Below are 22,759 nucleotides of genomic sequence, written 5' to 3'. Positions count from 1 at the left end.
AACAAACTTTTACCAATTTGCATGCTCTGCACTTGCTAAGCCTTGAAACTGGTAATTTGTCATCCCTGCTCTACCCCCAAAACAAGTCAAAACTTTTAGTTTATACACAAAAAAAAACCCCAAACAACTTTAATATATGATACAAGTATGACTGTTCTCTCTCGGCGTGTCCCTGTTATAAACTATGACAAAGCACAAATTTTGCAACTTCATTAATCTTGCTGAGCTTTGACGTTTCATTACATTGTTCTATTTTTATGAAAACACGGTGCTCCACGTCTGATCTTTTTGTCTCGTGTCACGCTCAGATGTCTCCAGGAAGGAAGTAAGGCTGAGGTGGAAACATGAACTGAACAAGCGAATCACAGACTCTCTGTTCTCTGCTCGTCTTTTTGAATCGCAGGCTTTGAGAAAATAAAAGAAGAAGAAAAAAAAACAATAAACTTTGACTAACACCCACTGAATATAAGTCCTGAATAGAGGAACACGCGTCTGTTCTGAGCTCATTATCTCTTTGTTGAATGCTGAAATGATCAATTTCGTCTGGCTATATACAGCAACTTGGGCCTCTTCCAGCAAAACAATAAATGTGATGATCAATTATTTATGTAAAACCTACAGTCGGTGCTTTGGTAGTGGTAGTTGTGCATTTGCCTTGGGTGCGCTTGTGTTCTTGATATCAACACCAAGAAGTAACATCTGTGTTGGCCTGTGCTTTAGCGCTTCACCTCCTTACATTGGAATATTATCGGTTTTAATTTGTCAATGACAGGTGAGGGTTTTTTGTCTGTAGCATCACTGAAAGGTAACCATTTTTTAGTCTTAGATTGTGTATGATAAATACATAGTTAATTAGGATCATATAAGAAAAGTCAAATACAGATGTTTTTTTTTTCTTCTTCATCATTTCATCCAAACACAGAGACGATCACATGTCAAAAGTCACAAGTCACAAACACATGACCCCGTTTAACTGATGACCTGTCTGGGATGAACTCTGCATTTGAAAGAAATCAGATGAGATTGGCTCTCGGCTCTGGCGCTATGTGAAGTTAGATGAAATAGTCGCGAATAAATGGAAACATTTCGGTTTGGGTCTAATGAATCTAAAATACACAGGCGCTGATTAAATTGAGAAGGCATCGTTTTGCGGCTACATTTCAGAAAAGTTTCACATTCACATGGCAACACTTTGAAAAATGATGTCCGTTTACACGGAAAGGGTGCTGTTGGTCCTTTTTATAAAGAAACTACACACATGTCTGCACTGTTATTACAGGCTAACTATAAAATGACAAAGTCCCAGGAGAATAGGGACTGGGAGTCATGACACTACATCTTCACTTGAAAACGCTTCCGTGCAAACAGGGCCTTAATTGTTTACACATAAAACCGAAATAGTCAAAGCCTAAAAACCCGTCAAAACGTAATATTTACAGCAAATAAAAATCAAGAATCCCGTGTCTCAAAATACATGGAAGTTGCAATAAATGATTTGTTCTTTTCCTTCTCTGCAGCATGGCACGGGGGTGATCACACTGTGGACCTGCTGAGGCCTTATAAAGCCTGGGCTGCTTTGATGGCAGCCTTCTGCTTGTCTGTACTGTGGCCCTGGCAACTTTCATCTTCCTCTTGACAACAGCCCACAGATTCTCTGAAGGAGTCAGGTCAGGCCAGTTGTTCCAGGCAATCGAATGGAGTAATACCACGGTCAGTAAAAGCAGTGCTGAGAAGTTTTGGCACGGTGGGCAGGTGGAAAGAAAATCCAGCATCTCCATAAAGCCTGTTAGGAGACGGAAGCATGAAGTGCTTTAAAATCTCTTGGTAGATGCTCCGTTGACTCTGGAAAGGACAGAGAGGACCGACAGCAGCAGATGACGTGGCACAGGGGAATCATCTCTCTCGAGACACTTTACACAATCAGCTTGGATTCTGATCCTCTACACTCTACCTTCACACCTTGGGACCTCTATTTCCAAAATGAAATGCAAAATCGACTTTGACTTGAATAGAGCAGTGGTCCGGCTCTTCTCCTCCTCTTGGGTCCAGACAAAATACTCGTGATGGCTCTGGTTCAGGGGTGGCTTGACACTGGGAGTGCAACACTTGTCACTCGTTTTCCTCGACACGCCTGTGTATGTGGTGGCTCTTCATGCTCCGACTTCTTGTGAAGCTCTGCCAAATACGAGATCGGCAGTGCTTTCCTCGGGGCTGTGCTCGTCCCCGTTTGCCCGTGCACTTTGTCCCTTCAGTCAACTCTCCATGAATCTGCTTTGATCCCGCACTCTGTGAACTGCCAGCCCGCTCAGCAATTATCCACTGTGGCTTCCTCGTCTTTGTGGCGAGCGACAATGAGTGATTTCTTGACCCATTGCAGAGTGAATTGTGGTATTTATATGCCATAAATAGTTATTTAATGAGACGTACTTAAACTTGAAAGGATGTGTCAGCGTATTAGAAATGTCAAGTGTTTTCAGCTGAAGGTTTTTGTGAACAAAATAGCAAACAAGAAATGTGATGCATTCAATCTAGAATACACACAATTTAAATGTTCCCATACAATAATTTTTCTTTTTTAGATCCACCCGTGTAATTGAATCACCCCATCTTTTAGACCAGGGGTGCCAAACATACGGTCTGTGGGCCAAAACCAGCCCACAAGAGGCTTCAATCCAGCCCGACATGCCATCAAGCAAATTGTACATGTAAACCATACATACTGCTGATGTCGTGGAATACTAGTCCACTGTGCAGCTCATATATTTATTAATTCTGTATGAAGGTTAACTCAGGCTCACAAACAAAGAATTTAATGCAAAGTGCTTATTGTCTTTTTACACTTTGGAAACTCGACGAACTCAGGAGAGCAAAATAAAAGTTGCATACTTACAGCAAACTGAGAGAACAAACCCAATACTCAGTTTTTCGGATTGGACTGAAGCTGCCGTCATGAAAGTGACTGATCAAATCTATAGCCATAAATCTACTATATTTCCATTTTCGTTTTTAAACTTTTTTAATCAAAGCTTCTAGACAGTGACAGCTCTCGGTTTCATTGTACTCAGATTACCATGAAATGTGGACAGTCTGAGTCCTCAGACGATTATTTATAGATATTTACGCTCCCGAGGTGATGACGTATTTGTTTTTAATGAGTCTTCCCATGGTGCCGCCTTGAGGCCAGTATTCTGATCTGTGCCACTGATAAGACTGTAATTAAAACAAAATCACCATAATGCTATTTGTTCTGTCGTATATTCCTGTACTGTGGAATGTAATGGGAATTGCCGCCTCTGGCGTCTGCTGCTGTCAATTCTGCTTGTTGTACTTTTGTTGTAGATGGTGCAACACTCATTCAAGAGCAGCCACTTCACTGTGCTAAGTTTAACTCGACTGCAGCTGCAGGAAAAGTGCATACCTGTGCCTCAAGAAGGGATGGCAGGAGAGAATATTTAGTGTAATTCCACAGTGGGAAGGTGTTGCTTTAATTTCAAGAGGGTGAAGTATAGTTTAAAAAGTCTGCATAGCTTCCCTCGTGGGTTTACTTGAGGTCAAGACACAGACTGCTCAGGGCTCATCCTACATCTCAATCATTCTCCTCAGACTCTCGGTATGTGCCCCCAGTAGCAAATTAGCCTCTGAATAATTAAGCTAATTAGGTTGAGACAGACAATAGCTAAATGCTAATTAGTGGCTAATTAAAAGAAATGAATCTACAGCTGTATTTGTTTGCTGTTATCCAAAGTGCACTGGCTATATAACAATTCCCTTGTCACTGCGATACTAATTGAGATGATTCTGAATTCATGTTGTGTGACTGACAATGTGTCGTGATTGCCTTGGATTTGCTTGTCTTGTTTTGTGGCTTTACATGCTTGGGGCCGCACTTCAGTGGGAGATGATAAGTGACAATGGCGTTACATATTCATAGCTGGTGCGCGACAATGCACATCATTGTATCGTGCTTTTACGCCAGGGGATGCTTCACTTCACACAAAGCAATGAAAGTCAATTTGTCGCAGGATTTATTTTCCTCATTTTATATATGAATCCGCCACTTTGCGTAATAAATATGCTACTAACAACTTTGAAACCCCCTCCCCCGTCCCAGAGACCTACTACTTATATAGCGATCTACTTAACCATTCCTGTGCCATCATGATGTAACGGTCATACTTTATGCATCACTGGATAACACCAGTGAGTAACTGCTACTTTAATGATACATGGCTGCGTGGACGACAAATGATAAATGTTATGTTTTCATTTTTTGGATCTATTTTTCAAGTGTAGAGGAGAGATCGATGCTGTTGTGCGGATGATGTTTGTATCTCAGTCTACAGTTTGGAACAATGTTGGTCAGATGTGGGCAACTGGTGGCTCGTAGGCCAAACGAGGCCCCCCCCACCCCATTCTTTCCTCCAAATATCAGTGAAACATTTTACGTGATCATTGAAATAATTAGATCCTTTTCATCAGAGGAATACAGTTACATGCACTTCTGATAATCTGTGACAATCAAGTTTCAGGCCCTGTTTTTTGCAGGAAAACACATTGTCTTCAAAAAGTTTCACATTTGTAAAGCAACGTTTTTTTAAAACATTGTTTCTACACGGCAACGGGAGAAATGCTGGAAACGATGAAGTTTCTCTCGTGTGCCGTTTGTTTTCTACACAGACATGTGTAGAGCATGGAGATTAACAATGAGCGTAAACAGATATTCATTTGGACAGGCAACCAAGTTGAATTTTTTATTATGGTAACTGTCAACTAGAAAACCCTATAAGTTCCAGGAGAATATAGACTGGGAGTCGTGACAATCTCGAGGCAAACGTTGTTGATATTGTTGTTCTACTCGTGCATGTGCAGAAGAACTATTTACTATGGCCATGCTGTGCGAAAAAAAAGTAGCATTTTTAGTGGCTCTGTACTGTTGTCATGTAAACTGATGGTTTTCATTTGTTGGATAAATCGGCTTTTCATTGGCTTTTTTAACCATTATAATATAACAGTTGAAATAAAAGTATCTTCCAGTTCCAATTTCATAATTGAAACATGGTCCGTGGTATAAGCAATAACTTACCCTCACACACCCACACAGACACACACAATTGAGAAATATGTATTGTCGCTGGCTCTCATTTTTCGGATTGATGGTGAAATTGACCCTAAATGAGACCATTTACTGTTTTTACAACACCTCTTGTTTGCACCCCTGGTTATTTTGAAAGCTTATTTTTCCAGCGCTATTACAGCCGTATGGGAGGAATAAAACGCCTGCTGGTGTATTTGTTCAGAACAGCGATAAGACAGCTGCTGGTGACAGACATGCACCAGCCAAAGAGGGCTGAATACCCCTGCAAGATCAGAGGGGGGAAAGAAAAAAAAAAAAAAAACGCTTGCAGGGCAATGATGAGCACCATTGTGTATCGTTATAGTGTGCTCTATTTTTTTTCGTGGCAAAGTCATTTGTATTGCATTGTATTGGATTCTTGTTTGCTCCCAATTATAACTTACGTTGTACGTCTCCAGCTTGACTCGGTTTTTAAAGATGTGAGTTTTGAAGCTGGCTTTCCGGAAGACTTCATCAAATGCATCTTCATCCTTCGGGAGACATGATGACAAAAGAAGGTAAACACAAAGTCATGGGGAAGCAGTTCACAGAAAGCACCAATAGTTTTAGTGAATAGTTAAAAGAGAGATGTGTTAATATTTGTGCTCACTGTGTCTCTGAGTTGCCCCAATGTCTCCACATTGTGACCTAACAGGGCTTCAGCCGTCTCCTGGAAGCACGTCACCCACTGGTTATCCCCGAAGTCGGCCAAGTTGGCCTGAGAATCAGACAAAATTCAAATGAGAAGGAGGCTTCACGTCATTTCTATCTTGTACAACAGACGTTACAACAACCCTCATGAGTGGTACTGTACACTTACAGAAAGCAGGAGCCTGTACTTGAAGTTGGGAAACTCCCGGTTGCATTTCTCGCAGCGGTAGCGTCCGTTATGTTGGTCTATGACCTTCTTGTTGCACTCTGCAGTCGGGCAGGCCTGGTACAGGCAGTTCTCCTTACGCATGTAAACCACAGTCGCCACACAGCTGAAGTAATCCGCCTGAAAAGAAAGAAATATTATGGGAACACATCAAACTGCTGCAATGTGGATATAACAGAGGCCGCAGTTAATTCACAGTAATTTGCCGATCCAACCTGCAAATGAAGTACCACACACAGACACACACAAAAAGAACCTTCAAATCAAACAAGCGGAATTATTTCATTACGAGGACACATTCACACTGGATATTTCTCACCTCGCTGCTGTTGCGTAGGGAATTTTTAAGTGGCAATTTGTCCCAATGTCACATCACTTTAACTAAATCCTGGCTGAATATCTTTCCGGAGCATCACATTAAAGGTTTGAGTTTGGCAAAAAAGGTAAGTGTAACAGCAAAGCTACTCCCACTGGGGCTGGGAGTGAAGACAATGCAGCATTGATTCCGAGGCTAATTACCATCGCCCCGAAAAAAGCTTAAAATCAGGTCACTAAAAACGTGGTATATTGACAGAATTAGGGAAAAGTGCAGCAGGAGGAAGGAAGAGGAATAATCAGAGCGCCAGTGTTATGGATCATGTAGTTTCCCTGTTTATCTGGTCGCTCTCGTCTTCGGATGCGTTGGTGGCTGCTCGTCGTGCTCGCAGATGATAACACATGAAGATAATTGAAGCTGCCCTGGTGACTGCCTTATAGTTTGCCTTGTTTCATTAGGATTTCACGGCAACATCTGATTCAGCGCTTCAGAATCCCAATGAATAAAAGTGCGTTGCCAAGATAGTTTTAGTTGCATCCAGAAACAGGAGAAAGTAACTGGCATTGAAAATGCAAGCTTGCAACAATTTGTGGAAGTACAACTTATAGCTTCCAGCTTGATGCGATATAATCAAATAAAGTTATGTAATCCTTTACAAGTAAAAAAAACTTATAATATGGATTTAAAGCTTACGTGTTCAATATCTGATATGACAAGTCGTTCAATACTTTATGACCATGTTAAAGCAGGGGCTTCAAACTTTACTTCAGGGGCCACATGCAGCACAGTCGGATCCCAAGTGCGACGAACCAGCAAATAATCGCATTATCATCTATAAATAACCAGAACCAGCCCGGCAGAACCGGCACCCCTTTTAAAAGAAGTGTGTTGAATAGTGTAATTTTGTATTGGGTAAAGACAGTGGTACACCAACACTGCAGAATGCACACACACACACACTATTCAGCTTTTTCTTCTTCTTCTTATAACACAGTTTAATGGTGCTGCAATTACTTCTCAATTGTTCCCGATTTTCAAATTCTTACACTGCATGAAGGCTCATATCTGAAGAGAAGGCTTCTTTTTCTAATGTCTGCCTGCAGCAGGGGACCAATTTACTCCTTAACTCATCCAAATATGTAATTTGCCCCATAACATGCTCGAATATTTCAAACTGACCACTAATAGAAGAGGCATGTGAAACCACTCCTCTGCAAAAATATAACACACCCCAAAAAAAAAAAAAAAAAAAACTGGACTTCTCAGTACATTTATGAAACTTGGGCTGCTTCACCATTTCCACTACAACCCTTTGGCATTTTTTTTAAATATCAAATGAAAGCCAGATCCACTCGAAAAAGTATTTTCTGATTTAAAATAAACATGAAATTGAGTAAATACCATCTTTGTTTGCTTTTGAACCTGGATGATCAAAAAAAGACATCTTACCACTGCAAAAAAAAAAAAAGGATAAACTTCTTTCACAGACCGTAAATGTCACCACATTAATGGGATATAAACAAGTGCAATCTTAAAGGCGTGTTGATGTGTTCCCCACGAGAAGTCGAAGCTTTACAAACACAAATCTAAAAGTTTTCATAAGCTGCCACCCTGAAAGGTGTACGCACTCTGGATCAGTACCAGATATCTCATCAAAGCGTCTGTGATGTCGGAGGCGACGTCTTTGCGAGATGAAAACAGCAGCCGGGTGGCCGAAGGAGCACGATGAGCAATCTGTCGTCCACAATACCAGAGTGTACCACAGTGGTACGCTGCAATAACCGCTGTCAAAAGAGCCCATTCTTCAAACTATTTCCTATTGGGGAACAATAGAAGTTGAACATAGACGTCTACGCGACATGATTAACAAAAGATTCTTTTGAAACTATGGTGGAAGAACCTCACTGAGGCGATGTGCAGTGTCTGGCAACATGGATTCATTGAATTGACATTTCAAGTTAAAACTTAACTTTTTTTTTTTTTTTTTTTTAACAGAAAGGTTTCGTGGTTATTAACAATGGGACGAGACGTGCATTGATATGGACATAATTTGGATCGTTATTACGATGACTGTCAAGTACAAAACTATCAAGTCCCAGGAGGATTTGGACTGGGAGTCATGACACTCTATTCACCACGGCTGCCATGTGCATGCACAGTGGCAGCATTTCAGAAAAGTTGTATTTTCCACATTTCCACAGGGATAGAGTCAGAGTGTTTTCCAAGGGTTGTGTTTTCACTGGCTCCGAGCACCACTGTGGTGAAAGTTTTCCATTTTCACTCGAAAAACATTGTCCTGTAAACAGGGCCTGAAGCTAAAAGCGGCAGTATGCGAACTGCTGTTTTGACTGATATAGTCTTCACTAAAAAGCAACTGAACACATAATTTCATTTAAAACACTACGGCACAACAAATCTGTACTAAAAACATTATTGTCAGAAACAGCAAGGACATGTTTATGTGAATCTGTTGTGCTGAGAACTGAGTCGAACCCTAAACCAGAACCAGCCTTTTGTTGGTTAATTCACTGTTTAAACTGCAGGCATTCTTTACTTGAGATTTCGTTGGACTGCTTTTGAACTGATATTTTTCACCCTGTATTCATCATCATGACGGGATACTCTGAACAAGATTTTATTAAAAAAAGAAAAAGAGCAACAGGTCTCCAAGTGTGCATGAATAGTGCTTGACGTCGCTGTGATTTCCGTTCCAAAAAAACAGACAAAAAAGGCCCCGGCGTGTGGAGAAACTCGTCAGTGGCTGGACTGAATAATCTTGTGCGAATGTTTTGTTGTCCTCCAAATGGTATGAGTGTCCATTTGGCATTTTATTGTAATATCGTTATTGGTATTTTGAAGTCATAGCTCAAATGCCATGAAGATAAAACAGCAAGTGAGAGAAACAAAAGCCAAATGAAGAGGAACGAATGTGGTGCTTTGAGTTCCTGCAGTGTTTGAGATAAGCTGCATAGGGTGAAAAGAGGAATATTGAATAAAATGAAAATAAAATCTGATCAAGCTTGGCATGATCTGTAAACAAAGTGTTGCCAACAAGTCAGTCCAGCTGGTAGATGTACTCTGTTTACACATCTCTATTTGACTTCCAAACAATCTTGGAACAGTTTGAAAAGAGAGCAGAGGGACTTTGAGAATTCTTTGCATAATAAATGCAAGATGGGACCAATTTCTCACTCTCTCCTTCTCTCTCTCGCCTCCTCGCGGCTTCTCTTACACATAAATTGTGCTATTGCAGACACAACACGCACACGCACACGCACACGCACACACACACACCCACACACACACACACACACACACACACACACACACACACACACACACACACACACACACACACACACACACACACTCACAACACACACACACGTGTGTTGACATAAACACACAGACGACTACAATACAAGGTTATATGCAAAGATCTGAACTCGCACAGATACAATGAGTTACACTTATTTCTGCCATGAATTTAAATTAAAGTGTACACAGTCAAGCAGCATCAAATTAAAATGCAGCGATGTTGCTGTAATTTAAACAGATATTAGCACCTTAGGCGGCAGAACTCACACTGGTAAAATCAACAGCTAAAAAGGAAAGAAATGCTAATTCTGGGGGGGGGGAAAGGCTATTCTCTCATCCGGTGGAGAACGCACAGCATTCAATTTCCATAAATATAAATAAAAAGAATGTACACAGCAGATGAACTGTGTCTCATCAGGAAAGAGGAACACACGTGGACGCGCTCGCATGCCAGCGACGCCACGTTTAGGTACAATGTGATATCGAGGCTCATGTTAAAAAAATAAATAAATAAATAAAAATCCATGTTTCTTCTACCAGGAGTACAGGCCTAAAACAAGACGTTGGAATTAAGGCCAGAATTCAAAATGGAATGCTTTAAAATGCATTCTAAACATCAACTACCCGCCCGAGCCGGGCTCATTACTAATGTTGGCCTAAATGAGTCTATCAAAGACTCTTTCTAGGACGCCAGCCAAAATCACACGCACACTGACTGAGCAACGCCGTGGCTTCATTATACAACCCACTCTTTCTGCAAAGTGTCTCACAGAAGCAGTGATTGTGAAAAGGCCATTGTGTTCTCCGCATCCCTTGTGAGAGGACGGCGCTGTCCCGTGTCCCCACGACCTCCACAGACGATGTCAGTCAGACTTGCCCCGACACTTTTTCTCCCGCGAGCCAACGCTGACGCACAGCTTCAGAATCTGTCCACCCATCCACCCAGCCAGTCACCACGCCACACAGCAAGAACACTTCAGAAACACTTAGTAAGAAGGGAATCTTTTTTTTTTTTTTTAATTAGGAGAAATTCTCCCCTAAGCAACAGCCCCCCCCCCCCCACCAACACTCCACTCCCATGTTTCCGCCTGCATGCCTGCCTCATCACATTTTGCAGACTTGGGCAGATTGGAGCGCTGGAAGGCTGTCGAGGTGGAAAGGCAGAGGGTGGGGAAGGTGGGAGGAGGGTGGACGATGTGGCAGAAAGAAAAGAACAGGATGCTTTTTTTCTTTTTCTTCCCTAAGAAAGGGGCTTGTTGAGGGCTCTTGATGTTGGCAGACAATGTGAAAATAGAGGTCGACCAGATCTGAACCACAGCAATCCCATCAAAACTAGAGCACTCTAAATAAAACCCATCTCATTCTTCATCATCTTTCCTCTTATCCATTTGTGTTTTTCATTTGTTACTTTCTGCCTCTGTGTAAAACTGTCTCGGGGCAAAATCTTAACCTGACACACACTGAGGTGAACCAACAAGAACCATGACTAAGACTGCCCACAAAAACAGCCACAAAATCGTACCTAAAGAGTCACGCGCGTGATTAATACATACACAACATTGTGAAAATATTTTGTATTCTTATCACACCAAATCCCTGTGTCACCTTCTGGCACCTAAATGCAATTAAAATGTGCATGTGGAAGGGCAACCAAGTGAAAATCCACTCCAAATAATTGATATGGCATCATTGACACACACATTAATTAGAAATGACTTGTGCACTTACATCTACCCAACGATACAATGATGGAGTCAGAGGCAAACAGGTAGAAAATAAACCTGGTGTCGTATTATGAGTAACATGAGGAGTTGAGATGCTATCATTAGACCTTGAAGTGACAGACTTCACTTCAAGGATGTTTTGGAAGTCTATTGGGCATAAGAAGAGAGAAGGGCGACAAGGGAATACACGTCACGCTTTGTCTGCATCTTATAGGCAACTTTGGTATCTGCATCGTGCGTTCATCTATTTTTTTTTCTTCTCAACTTTCCATGTGATCTGGCTTCCACCGACTCTTTGAATGCAGGTTTTGTTAAGTGGTTTGGAGTTTAAGCAGCTCTCCCCCGTCTTTCCACTTGTCTCTCACTTTTTAACATTTTCCATTTGTGCTACTTCCCTTCTGGTAATGTTATGCCCTATAGGCTTCCTCCACCTCCAACACATAATTAGAATTTTTTATTAGAAACGACATTGATCTCGAAGCTCCCCGTAAGTGGCTTCCAATTAAACGAAAGGCAGCAAGGAGACTTGCCTGAGATAAATCAAATTAATTAGATGGTAAGTGCGAGAGTGGTACATACAACTCTGCTTTTGGTCACAACCATGATTTTGTGCAATGACACATCTGACAAAATGGCACAGGGCTCCCGAAACAAGCATGTGGTGGTGCTGCTAATATGTGAGCCTCACTATCTCCCACCCACAGCTAGAACAAGAGAAGCATGACTCTAATCCATGAAGTCATAGCAAGCCCCAGCCTAGAGCTGCTCTGTTTACAATGAATGGAAGACTGACTGTGGATTTGTGTTTGTCTAAATGCTTAAATTCAAATGAGACTGAGCAGCAGTCAGGTTAAAAAAAAACCCAAAAAAACAAACAAACAAAAAAAACTAAATTACTAAATCCATGTCTGTTCACGGAAAATCTTCTTTGATAGTCTCTTACAAGAGGCTTTCCATCTTTGTGCGCCAAACGCACTCTGACCCCATAACGGGTGTTACCAGGCTGCCATTGAAGAACAGCTCAAATATTAAAGATGGACTGGTAACATGACGGATTTAGATAATGCAACTAAAATGTTGGATGACTTTGGACATGGAATTACACAACAGTCAGTACATTTGCTAAAGAGAACTGAACAGTTTTTTTGTTTTTTTTTTACTTTTATATATTTCTGTAAATATGGCTGTCTGTCCAGTCTTGAAAGTTTATTCAGAATCACCTACAAGCAAATGATTTCAATGAATTAATTACCAACATCTTGTGGTAATGAATAATCCCTTGCAAAGAAATATTATTTTAAAACATATAATAATCATAACATATATAATTTTTTTTAATATGTTCCTTTAGTTAAAGTATTATCAAATCCATCAATTTTCACTTTTGTCACTTCATGTCATATTTTTATTTGGGGAAAAAGATCAAAACTGAACTATTGAACTGGTTGAAACATATTCTCCATGTTTCAGAACTGAGAGAGACAACAAAAAAACACATTAAATGCATATTTTGGCCAAAACACAAAGGCATAACTAAATTGCCAGGGAGAATATATGCAATTATCTTGAAGAGCCCATTGTCACAAAGGAGGAAAAGGCACTGATAAAAAGCGCTGTGGCAAGAGGCACAATCCAAGTCATCTTGAGAGACCCTTCTCTCTTTCTGTCCAATCAACAGCATGAGATTGGCAGCTCGTTACACAGAGAGCAATGAAGTCCAAGACCAAAGCCACTCAGCAGAACCCTTCTCACTCCCTCGCCGGCTCCAGACGGACAGCTCATTCAGCCGCCACTTCGTTCCTGGCGTCATCGTTTTCTTTTCTTCAGTTTCAATTTGCTTAAGCATACGTGGCACAGTGGTTTCCTTATTTTCTCTTACAATCCACAAAGTAGGTGGCTTCACTCAGGCCCCGTTTATAAGGCAGCCTTTTCAAGTGAAAACCCAATCTCTCGTTGCGTATTGGGCGTCCGCTTACACAACAACGGCGTCCGGGGCCACTGGAAGTGCATCTTTGAAAACGGCTCCCAAGGCGGAGCTTTACATAAATGTTCCAACTCCGTCGTCGGGTCCACAGGGGAATACACAACTTTTTGAAAACGTTTAGGTTCCATCTCTGTGTCGACTCCAGAAACGCTGCTACTGTTTGCCTCCAGAGTATCATGACTCCCACTCCATATCCCGGGATTTTGTAGTTTTCTAGTTGACAGTCACTGTCTGTCGACTCCCATTGTTAATATTCATAGAGTATTTTTCTCTGTGCATGTGTGTGTGGTTTCATTATAAAAACAAACAAAGGCCCAACATGAAAACTACACTCTTTTCAGAGACTCTGCCATGTCTGTGTAAAACGGACATCGTTTTCCAAACGTTGCAGTGTAAACGTGAAACCTTTCGGAAACAAAACCGATGCGTTTTCACTTTGAAGGGATCATGGTGATACTTTCTCCTCATCCATTTCATTAAAACACACATTTTTAATTGATGGATTTGTTGTACGTGTATGAGCGAGTAATAAGGCGAGTTTCATACGGATCTTAATGGGTACAGGTTTGCAAAACTGACCTCGCGCATGACTCTGCCTCCACGTTAACTCCTAATTTCCCATAGGTGTGGATGGGAGTGCAATTAGCAACCAGTCAGATTGTTTTTTTTCAGATTGTTGTGAGCCTGGATGCAGCTCTACGTGAGCTAAAGATGGATAATTGCCTGAAATTTTTATATTGTCTTTTGACAATCCCTGTGAACGAGTAAGCAAATACAGCCCTGCCATGGATGATGCTGTCTGCTTTGCTCAAGAACCACAGCGAAATGTGAAGAAGTCGTAAATATACAAGAGTTGCGCCCGTGATGTCAAAGTCCCCACTTTAACAGAAATGTCCTTGTGTGGTAGCAAACCCTGGTGCATAACAGTCAAGCTTCAGCTCCTTGACACTGTGGGACTGACACCAAAGCCCAATGTTTACATCTCTTGTCTTACAGCACTGAAATCATTTGATCAAACCCTGTACTGCAGCTCTGCTGATGTTACATCATCTGCGCAGGGTTTCTTTCATTCCTCTTCAAACAGTAGCCAGCTGCCCGAGCCAGTGAAGGATTTTCTGACACACATATCAATCTGCTTCCCACCAAACTTTTCATTAGGAACAGGCTGAGAGACCCAAACTAAAACTGCACCACAAATCGAAAATGTACGTCGGGTCGTTATACAGTTCGTGATTTCATTTACATCTGATTGGCACTTGTGGCTCCTGTTGTGATACTCGAAGGCAAGTAAACAAAATGGTGTTCCGACGCTAAGCCTAAGTTACAGTAATATGTTGTTCACAAAGTGAATCCCGTATAATGCAAAGCAAAAGTAAATACATTTATTTTTCAATTTATCTTGATACGAATGCCATCTTTCACAGTGACTCATTGGTGAGTAAAAATAAACACGAAGAAGAAAAATCTGTACAGACATGTGAGCATAACGAACAAGAATGTGTGAACATACTTAAGGACAGACGCACGACACACGAATGCACGTGCAGACAGGCACAGTGGAAGAGCAAAGAAATGTAGCTGCATCCTTGAAGGCTCAATTAATCTAAAGTATCTTCACTGGTGTCTAGACATAGACATTGCTGCAATTCAATTGCAGGCAACTGAGGGATACTTGTGACACCCGATGACCTCTGACTGGCTTCCTCAACATTGTGTAAAGCAGGAAACCCATTTTACCCTAATATATGTTGAACTAAATGATTGTAGAAAGAAACCCTCATCGACAAGCAGTTTGTTTTATTGAATAGGAAGTCATAGCTCTCTTATATTTTTTTGCAGTTTTAATCGAAGTGACCTAAATGTTTACCTTTCCTTTAGGCACAATATGAAATGTGCATGCATGTATGGTTGTGGAGATGTGTGTGTGCATTGCACCTTTTCTCCATGCCCAAGCTCTTCATTCCTAATGTCGCTCAGCGTTTTCCAGTTCATCTTAAATCCGCTGCCTGTTGACCTGGTTTCTGTTAGCGATTGGCTGTCGAGCGCATATCCTCCCTGGTCATACCTCGAATGGGGAAATTAGGACACAACACAGACATGCAAATAAATATATGTGCAGAAAAGTGTGTGCACACATGAAAACAAACATGTATTATTGAGAATGTGCATGAGGAAGGAACTAATGATCCCATGGACCCCAAAGTGATTGGAATACACAGGGTGAACCTTCACCATCAGCCATCCGTCCAAGTCCCAACGCGTGGGAGGTTTGTGTGTGTGTGTGTGTGGGTGTGTGTGTCTGTGTGTGTGTGTGTGTGTGTGCTGGATTTCATGTGAGCAAGTTACATGATCACACTTTGACTTTGTTTTCCTGTGAAGGAATCACTGAGACGGTCTGTATCAATTATTATCAAAGAAATCATCTTCCGCCATGACTGAATTACTCCCTCAACCCCTTAACTGATTTGCAACCATCGCCAATCAGTTATTCTGCAGCATTCTTGATCCGACACACGGCTGTCCATCACAAACATATGCAGTCAGGGATCAATCAGTGTTTTGTATTCATATGCACCGATCATGAAAAAGTCTCATGTTCCTGTCTGAGGTCAAAACTAAAGTTATCGCTTATATTGTCTATTCAAGTTCATCCATTCGTCTACCTATTTTAATATTCTATCTAAAATCTTAATCTGTCAGCATGAGTCCTGCTCTGTATTCTCGCCGAGCACGGCAATCTAATCAAGGCATCATCCAAATTCATCAGTTTCTTTAAATTATGCAAACAACGCCTGGTCCAAACAATCCCACAAAGCACAACATCGCCACAGGAACTGGAGTCCGACAGATACTCTTTGTCTTTAGTAAAGTATAAAGCTGAATTTTTTAAAAGAAGAGGGGAAAACACTCAGCCGGCTCCTTCATTGTCATGCGCTCACCGCTGTCGGCATGTAAACTGGAGAGGGGAGCAAACAGCCGACCAGATCTGCGGGAAAAGCCGGGGATTAGAGAAGAATGGAAGGAGTGATGAAAGGGAGGCGGGAGCCATTTTTAAGTTATTTAGCCCTTTGAATGTCAGGATGAGATGGCGTATTGACCAGAGACTAATACAACCAAGATTAAAGCTGGAGCAATCGAGCGTGCTCCTTCTCTTTCTCCGGCACGCGCACGAGCCACAAACCCCATCACGTCCTCGAAAAAAAATTGGTCATGGCTATCATCCGCGGAGCAATTAGTAGAATACACAAACCACACGGACTGAGCTGATTGTTGCACACAGATACAGACAAACACAACTTTTTATTCACTGTATTCTCCCTCTGAAGCGGTGACGTACTTCCACGCCTAATAATAACTTCCAACCGCCAAATGTTTGCGCACGGATGTATACACGAGGGACGGAAGAAAATCAGGAAGTATGAATTTATATTTCAAGCAGTGGACTTGGGAAAAGCCTTAATGAGTCATAATTCACAATCCCTCCACTGGAGCTGTTAATACAGCGCGGCACAAAGTCCCCATCTCTCCGAGCATGTGCAGTCAAGAGTTCAGAAGTACAAGTGGGGAAAAAGCTGAGTTCAGTTTTTTTTCATTCACTTGTTCCAATCAAACCTCCACTCGTCTGATGGAGCTACGTGGCACCACTTCCCTCATATGAACTCATGTTTGTGTCCTCCTCTCCAGCAAAACTGATTTTTGTATATTGCCAACGTACCGACAACGGGCTCCGCGGCAGAAAAGAGATTTGCCTGTTTACAGGCCTCCTGAGCGATGTTTGTGATGAGCTGCGAGCGTGACTGCAGTGTGCGGCACTGTGTTTATCGAGTGTGTGTCGAACACCAGCGTGACTCACCAGGCCCTCAGTCTGAAGGCCTCTGGTATGTCTGGGTTGACCATGACCGTCGAGCTGAACAAAGCTGAGAGAGATCTGCCCCCGAAATCAGACAAGCGAGCTCCTTTGATGGCAACTATGGGCTCCCCAGAGCCATCAAATTTCTCTGCCTGGGGGAAGAAGAAGAAACAAAAACAAAACAAAGACACGTACTTGAGAAAGAGAGGAAATGAGACAGTAAACATAGTTGTGTTATTGTCTTTGCTGGTTCTCGGGCTGTGTCTGCCGCTCGGAGACACCAGAGAGTGATGTGTGGTGTAGTTTGCTTTTATAATTGGACAACCTACAAATTTAGTTGAAAGTCATTTTTGGATTTTTGGCGGATTAGCTTTTGCAGATCGAATGAGCTTATAGAAGAATAGCGCCATTTCATGCACATTGGAGAGTATTGAGCATTCGGTCTCAAATCAGAAACTGCGGTCCAGTTCTGAAGGTCATTGAAACGACTTGACTGAACCACATTTTTGCAGCCCGGGAAACTTAATCAAACCGTTTTGCATGCCAAACACACAGATTTAAGATGGACGTAAACTTCCAGCCGAGACATTGTGTTAGAAGCACCACACAAGAAATGAGATGCTTCTGCTATGTGTAGGTTTCCAGCTTCACAAGAAGAAGTGAAGCTTCAATTTGTAATTCCGAACCTCGATTTAAACCGACCCACTTCTCACCCACACCCGATCGCACACTCGTCACTTTCATCGCAGATGTGTGGAAACATTCTGATTTCGCTGTAAATTCAAGGACACGGATCGGCACATCTGCTCCATCTCCCTAAATCCATCAGCCTCAAACAGTCATTAATGCTACTTTACTTCAAATCCAAAACAGAACAAAAAAAAATCCCAAAATGTTCATCAAATCATTTTTTTGTTTAATTGTTCAAACTTTAAAAAAAACTCTTTTTAAATAACTTAGAAACAACCTGAAAATCTACCCTCTCCTCCGGTGTCCCCCAGGGCTTTGTTCTGGATCCCATCCTCTTCATTGTCTATCTCTTCTCCTTTGGTTGTATTTTCTGTTAAATACCAGTAGCTAAGTAGATGACACTCAGCTCTGCCTTTTCAGTTCTGCCTGCTTTAAGGGCCCACATGACCACCGAGACGTCCACAACTTTCAGCCGCTCAGCCCCACAAACTCACTCCCAACCAACATTTGAAACATTCAATCCCTCAACACTTTTAAATCCCACCTTAAAACTTAACTTAATCCCCAAATATTTTTATTATTATTATTTATAATCACTATGTTTTTTTGACAGAATTTTAACATGGTCATTGTGGACAGTGACTTTGGGGTTTAATACCTAAACTCTTAACCATGAGCTTATCTTGTGACCGTCTTTAAGATTTTGTAAGTTTTCATATTTCTAAATGGTATAAATGACCTAATAACAAAACCACCAAGAGACAACATGTATGGGATTCCAACAATCTTTGTTAAAATAAAAAACATAACAATCTAAGACAAGGATCAGAGAGAGAAGGATAGCAGTCATTACCTCCTCTCCCCACAGTGTGACGGTCACCACTTTGCCCGTTGCATCGATTAGGTTGAGGGCCCTCTTGGAGACTTCTCTGCTGGTCTTCGTCGTGATACGGGATACATCATCGGCACTCTTACACACTCCTATCACATCTGCGGGCAGAGAACATCATTTTACAACACGGGCCTGCACGGGATTAAGCGCTATAGAAGATGCATGGATATAGATTGCCTGGAGACGCAAAAAAAAAAAAAAAAAAAAGGGTCTTCATGTGAAAAAGCTTTTTCTCTTAATGGTATGAAATGTAAAAATGCCCCGTGGATATACGCTACATAATGCGATGTGTTATCACATCATCAGCAGTAAAGAGCCGACACTCTTCACTGCAGACTGACAGAAATGTCACAACATGCTGGATCACACCCAGTCCCACATCTCAAGTCACAGGCGTCCTCTCATTCAACTTTCTCATCATGTTCGCGGCCTAAACCCTTGGTTGAGGATTACTGCGCTGCGGAGTGGCCGCTGCTGAGCTCCAAGAAGGTGGAGAACCTGGCCTACCATGACTAATGCAAAAAACTAAATCAGCACAAGTGAAATTAATTTATAAAGCACTTATTGTACAACAAACAGGAAGTCCACAAGGTTAATGAAAACAAAGAAAATGACACCAAAGTCGTGCATACTAATGCTGCTGCAGAGGTTCAACACACAATGTAATTTAAACAGTGAGACGATGTGAGAGAAGGACATTATCGGATTGAAGCAACTGTGGGAAACTGGTGGCGCGTGGGCCACATTTGGCCTTTGTTTGTTTTCTTGGAGGTCAGCTAAAAACCTTCATGCAAGGAAAAAAAAGTTTAAAATAATCCACATTTGAACCGATATACACTGCTAGTATTCCTCACATATTGTAAATATGAATGCATTTTAAGGTGGAGGTCAATAAATTGCTCCATTTTGAATAAATTAGTTACTCTCCAGACATTCAGTTAGACCTCGATGTCAAACAATATGTTCACTGTTTCATAGACTCAATTATCACATTTCAATTTAGAATAAAAAAAAATTTTTTTAATCGAATTTCTTCCACAATGTGATCATAGAAAATGGAAAATTAATGGCCATTTTAGAGTCCTGATTCAAACACAGAGACTGTCTTATGATTAAAGCAGTGACCTTTGTGTTTGAGGCAACCGCACTGCTACACCGTGCTGCCTGTGAAGTTTCTGTAAACAAAATGATAGTTAAGCATTGTAAGCAAGCGCAGTCATACATTTCTGTAATGGGCACGTTCTGAACTCGAAAGATCTGAGATTATGTGCGCTCCAAAAACACATGCTTAAAATGACAACCTCCTCCTCCTTGAACCTTGATTGCTTCGGTAAACTGTCTAAAACAGATGGCAGATGCGTGCGGTGCATCGTGAGTCTCCTTGAATATTTCACAACGGGGGGAAGAAGAGAGTGACGTGCAGACAAACACCCGCACTCTAAATATTGCACTACAGATATGCTTCATGTACCGAGGTTACATCATGGTTTGTGAATGTCTGTATCGGAAATTTGAGGAACAATATCTTGCTACTGTGTGAAATTTGACAGCCAGCAGATTTGGATTGGTTGTCAAAACTCACAGAATGTCACGGTGTCGGGACAAGTGGCCATACGCGGAACCAAACAGCAGGTCGACTTTATAACATCGATCTGCAAATCATTCCCTTGGCTTCTCCTGCCACTCTTTCTCTAAACTCAGCCCTCCCTTCCCCGGACTCTCTGCCAGCGCTCTCTCAGCTCCCCTTAATTCCATTATGATTGAGACGGTGTCATCCACCTCTGAACTCCATTATCACCACAGGAACAGGCTGACAGTTCTCATTACCATGTTATAATCCGCTATTTAACAAATTAGAGGAGTGAGAGGCAGTGGAGGGAGCGAGAGATGGGAGAGTCCACAGATGACACTGGGGCATGTTGCATTGGCCCTCTATGATCAATGTAACACACACACACACACACACACACACACACACACACACACACACACACACACACACACACACACACACACACAGATGTATTACATTCTTGCACATCTGTGCATGTTGTCATGACGAGAAGAGGACATGAACTTGTTATACAATAAGACAAGATTGTGAGAATAGCCTCCACATACACATTCTGAAAGAAACCCAATAGTTGACCAAAACATCTTAAACAGGTTTTTTTTAATTATCACATTCTAAAGTGCGTGTAAATGCGTCATATCCGATATTTACTGATAACTCCCAGTTGTTTGATTTTCACAGTGATATAGTGACACAGTGCTAGTTGCATTGGCCTCCCCCTCAGTCAGTCCATGTTATTTGAATTTTAATAAAATATCTTTTTTTTTTTTCTTTCTCTCTCTATTATACAACTGGTGCTGCTCTCTCACAGGTTTCTTTCATCGCCACGCTGATGCGACACAGTGCAGATCAGTGATCTATGCCACATCTCGGAGCGTGATCACAAGCACGGACCTGCCATGACATGACGGCTGCGGTGACAAATGCAACAGGCCGGAACCTTTCAAATCGCCGAGGTCAATGTGGCGGGTCAGAATATGTTTCAGTGCAAGCGGATCGACAGTGGAGTTGCTCAGCTTCTCACGCTGGTCTTGTTTAAATGCGCAACTAACAACTCTGTGAGAGAAAAGCATCAAATATCCGGTCTTCACTATTGAATCAACAAACCCAAAAATGTTTTATCGCCATGACAGCAACCTTAGGAACATTATGTGGCTCATCTCAATACTATTACTGAGATCTGCAAACACTGAACACTAATTTCAACCCCAATCTGCAGCGGGCCGTCTCAATTTACCCGTCGCTGAGATAAGACTCTCCTGTCGAGAGCAGAGGGCAGGAACCGCAACTGACCTTTCTGAAAATAGCGGAATGAGCATTATCCTGTTTTATAATCGCTCCTCTTTACCGTATGTCTGCATTAACCTTCGTTCCGACCCTGTCATAACATATTCTTCCAAGACATCTGGTTCTCATAGTGACTGGAATGTGGCCGTCAGTTAGCGGAGGTTGAGTAGTTACAGATATGACAGGCCGCATGTTCACGGACAGGCTGCGGCGGATATGTCCTACAGTGACAACATCCGACGTTCATCCGTTCACATTCCATACCGGCTTCATCCCAGTCACAGACTGCAGAGGAGGGAGAACCAACCCGAGCTGAGCCCTGGTCGGCTCACCAGTCTCCTCCCAGAGCACTGAGGAGTCTTCCAACATGCATGTTTACCCACACGTTCACAGGAAGAGCATGCACACTCTGCATTAATCAGCTCCACTGTGACAGCAGTGCAATTCGCTCCATTTACACGACGGTGTTTCAAGTGAAAACGCATCGTTTTGTGTTTTCATTTCGGGAAAGTTTCGCGTTTACACAGCGACGTTTTGAAGATGATGCAGTGAGCATGCCAAGCCGCTGTTGGTTGTTTTTGTAATAAAACCCGTCACACATGCGCACAGAGAACGTTACACTATAAACGTTAATGGAGAGCATAAGATATGTATATCATATATTAATATATGTATATGATATATTAGTTGAGAATATATAATAAAATGAAATAAATAAAACCTCACTGCTCTAACTTAATCATAACTGTCCCCTTAACAGCCACATACGTCATGCTTTTCATTTGTGTGCGCCACTTCCTGGCCTCCTCTTGTGTTTGTTTCAGCTTTTTCGCAGTAGACAAGCACAAACAAAGGGCTGCTGATGCACTCTTCACTTTCTATCTTTGCCACCTTGTTTCTGCTGCAGACAAAGTTTAGAGAGGCAGTGAGTCATGTTGTTGTCAGAGCACTCTCTCCACAGACTGCCAATTGGCTTGACACACACCTGTCTGACTGAGATCATTATCAATGATTTGCCGCTTTTGATGACAAAATCTGAGCCTGTCAAACGTGGCAAGGAGAAATATACAGTATGAGAAGCCACAGCTTTTAACCCCCTCCCAGTAGTTAAAGCTTTTCAATATGGCAAAGCATA

General features: G+C 41.9%; 1 protein-coding gene across 1 annotated transcript in view; it reads right to left on the bottom strand.

The window, feature by feature from the left end:
• Nucleotides 1-22,759, bottom strand: part of LOC308139398 (replication protein A 70 kDa DNA-binding subunit-like) — a 49,460-nt gene that overhangs the window by 5,748 nt on the left and 20,953 nt on the right. Inside the window, exons 11-16 of the mRNA XM_080508840.1 lie at nt 18,726-18,862; nt 17,186-17,334; nt 15,268-15,397; nt 5,934-6,110; nt 5,724-5,831; nt 5,518-5,604 (exon numbers count right to left, since the gene is read on the bottom strand). Of these exons, the coding sequence (XP_080364966.1) occupies nt 5,518-5,604; nt 5,724-5,831; nt 5,934-6,110; nt 15,268-15,397; nt 17,186-17,334; nt 18,726-18,862 (788 nt within the window). The remainder of the gene's footprint in view (nt 1-5,517; nt 5,605-5,723; nt 5,832-5,933; nt 6,111-15,267; nt 15,398-17,185; nt 17,335-18,725; nt 18,863-22,759) is intronic.

Source organism: Blennius ocellaris (assembly GCF_963422515.1).
Source record: "Blennius ocellaris genome assembly, chromosome: 14".
In the NCBI taxonomy this organism is placed as follows: domain Eukaryota; kingdom Metazoa; phylum Chordata; class Actinopteri; order Blenniiformes; family Blenniidae; genus Blennius; species Blennius ocellaris.
This window is presented reverse-complemented; position numbering and strand designations above follow the sequence as displayed.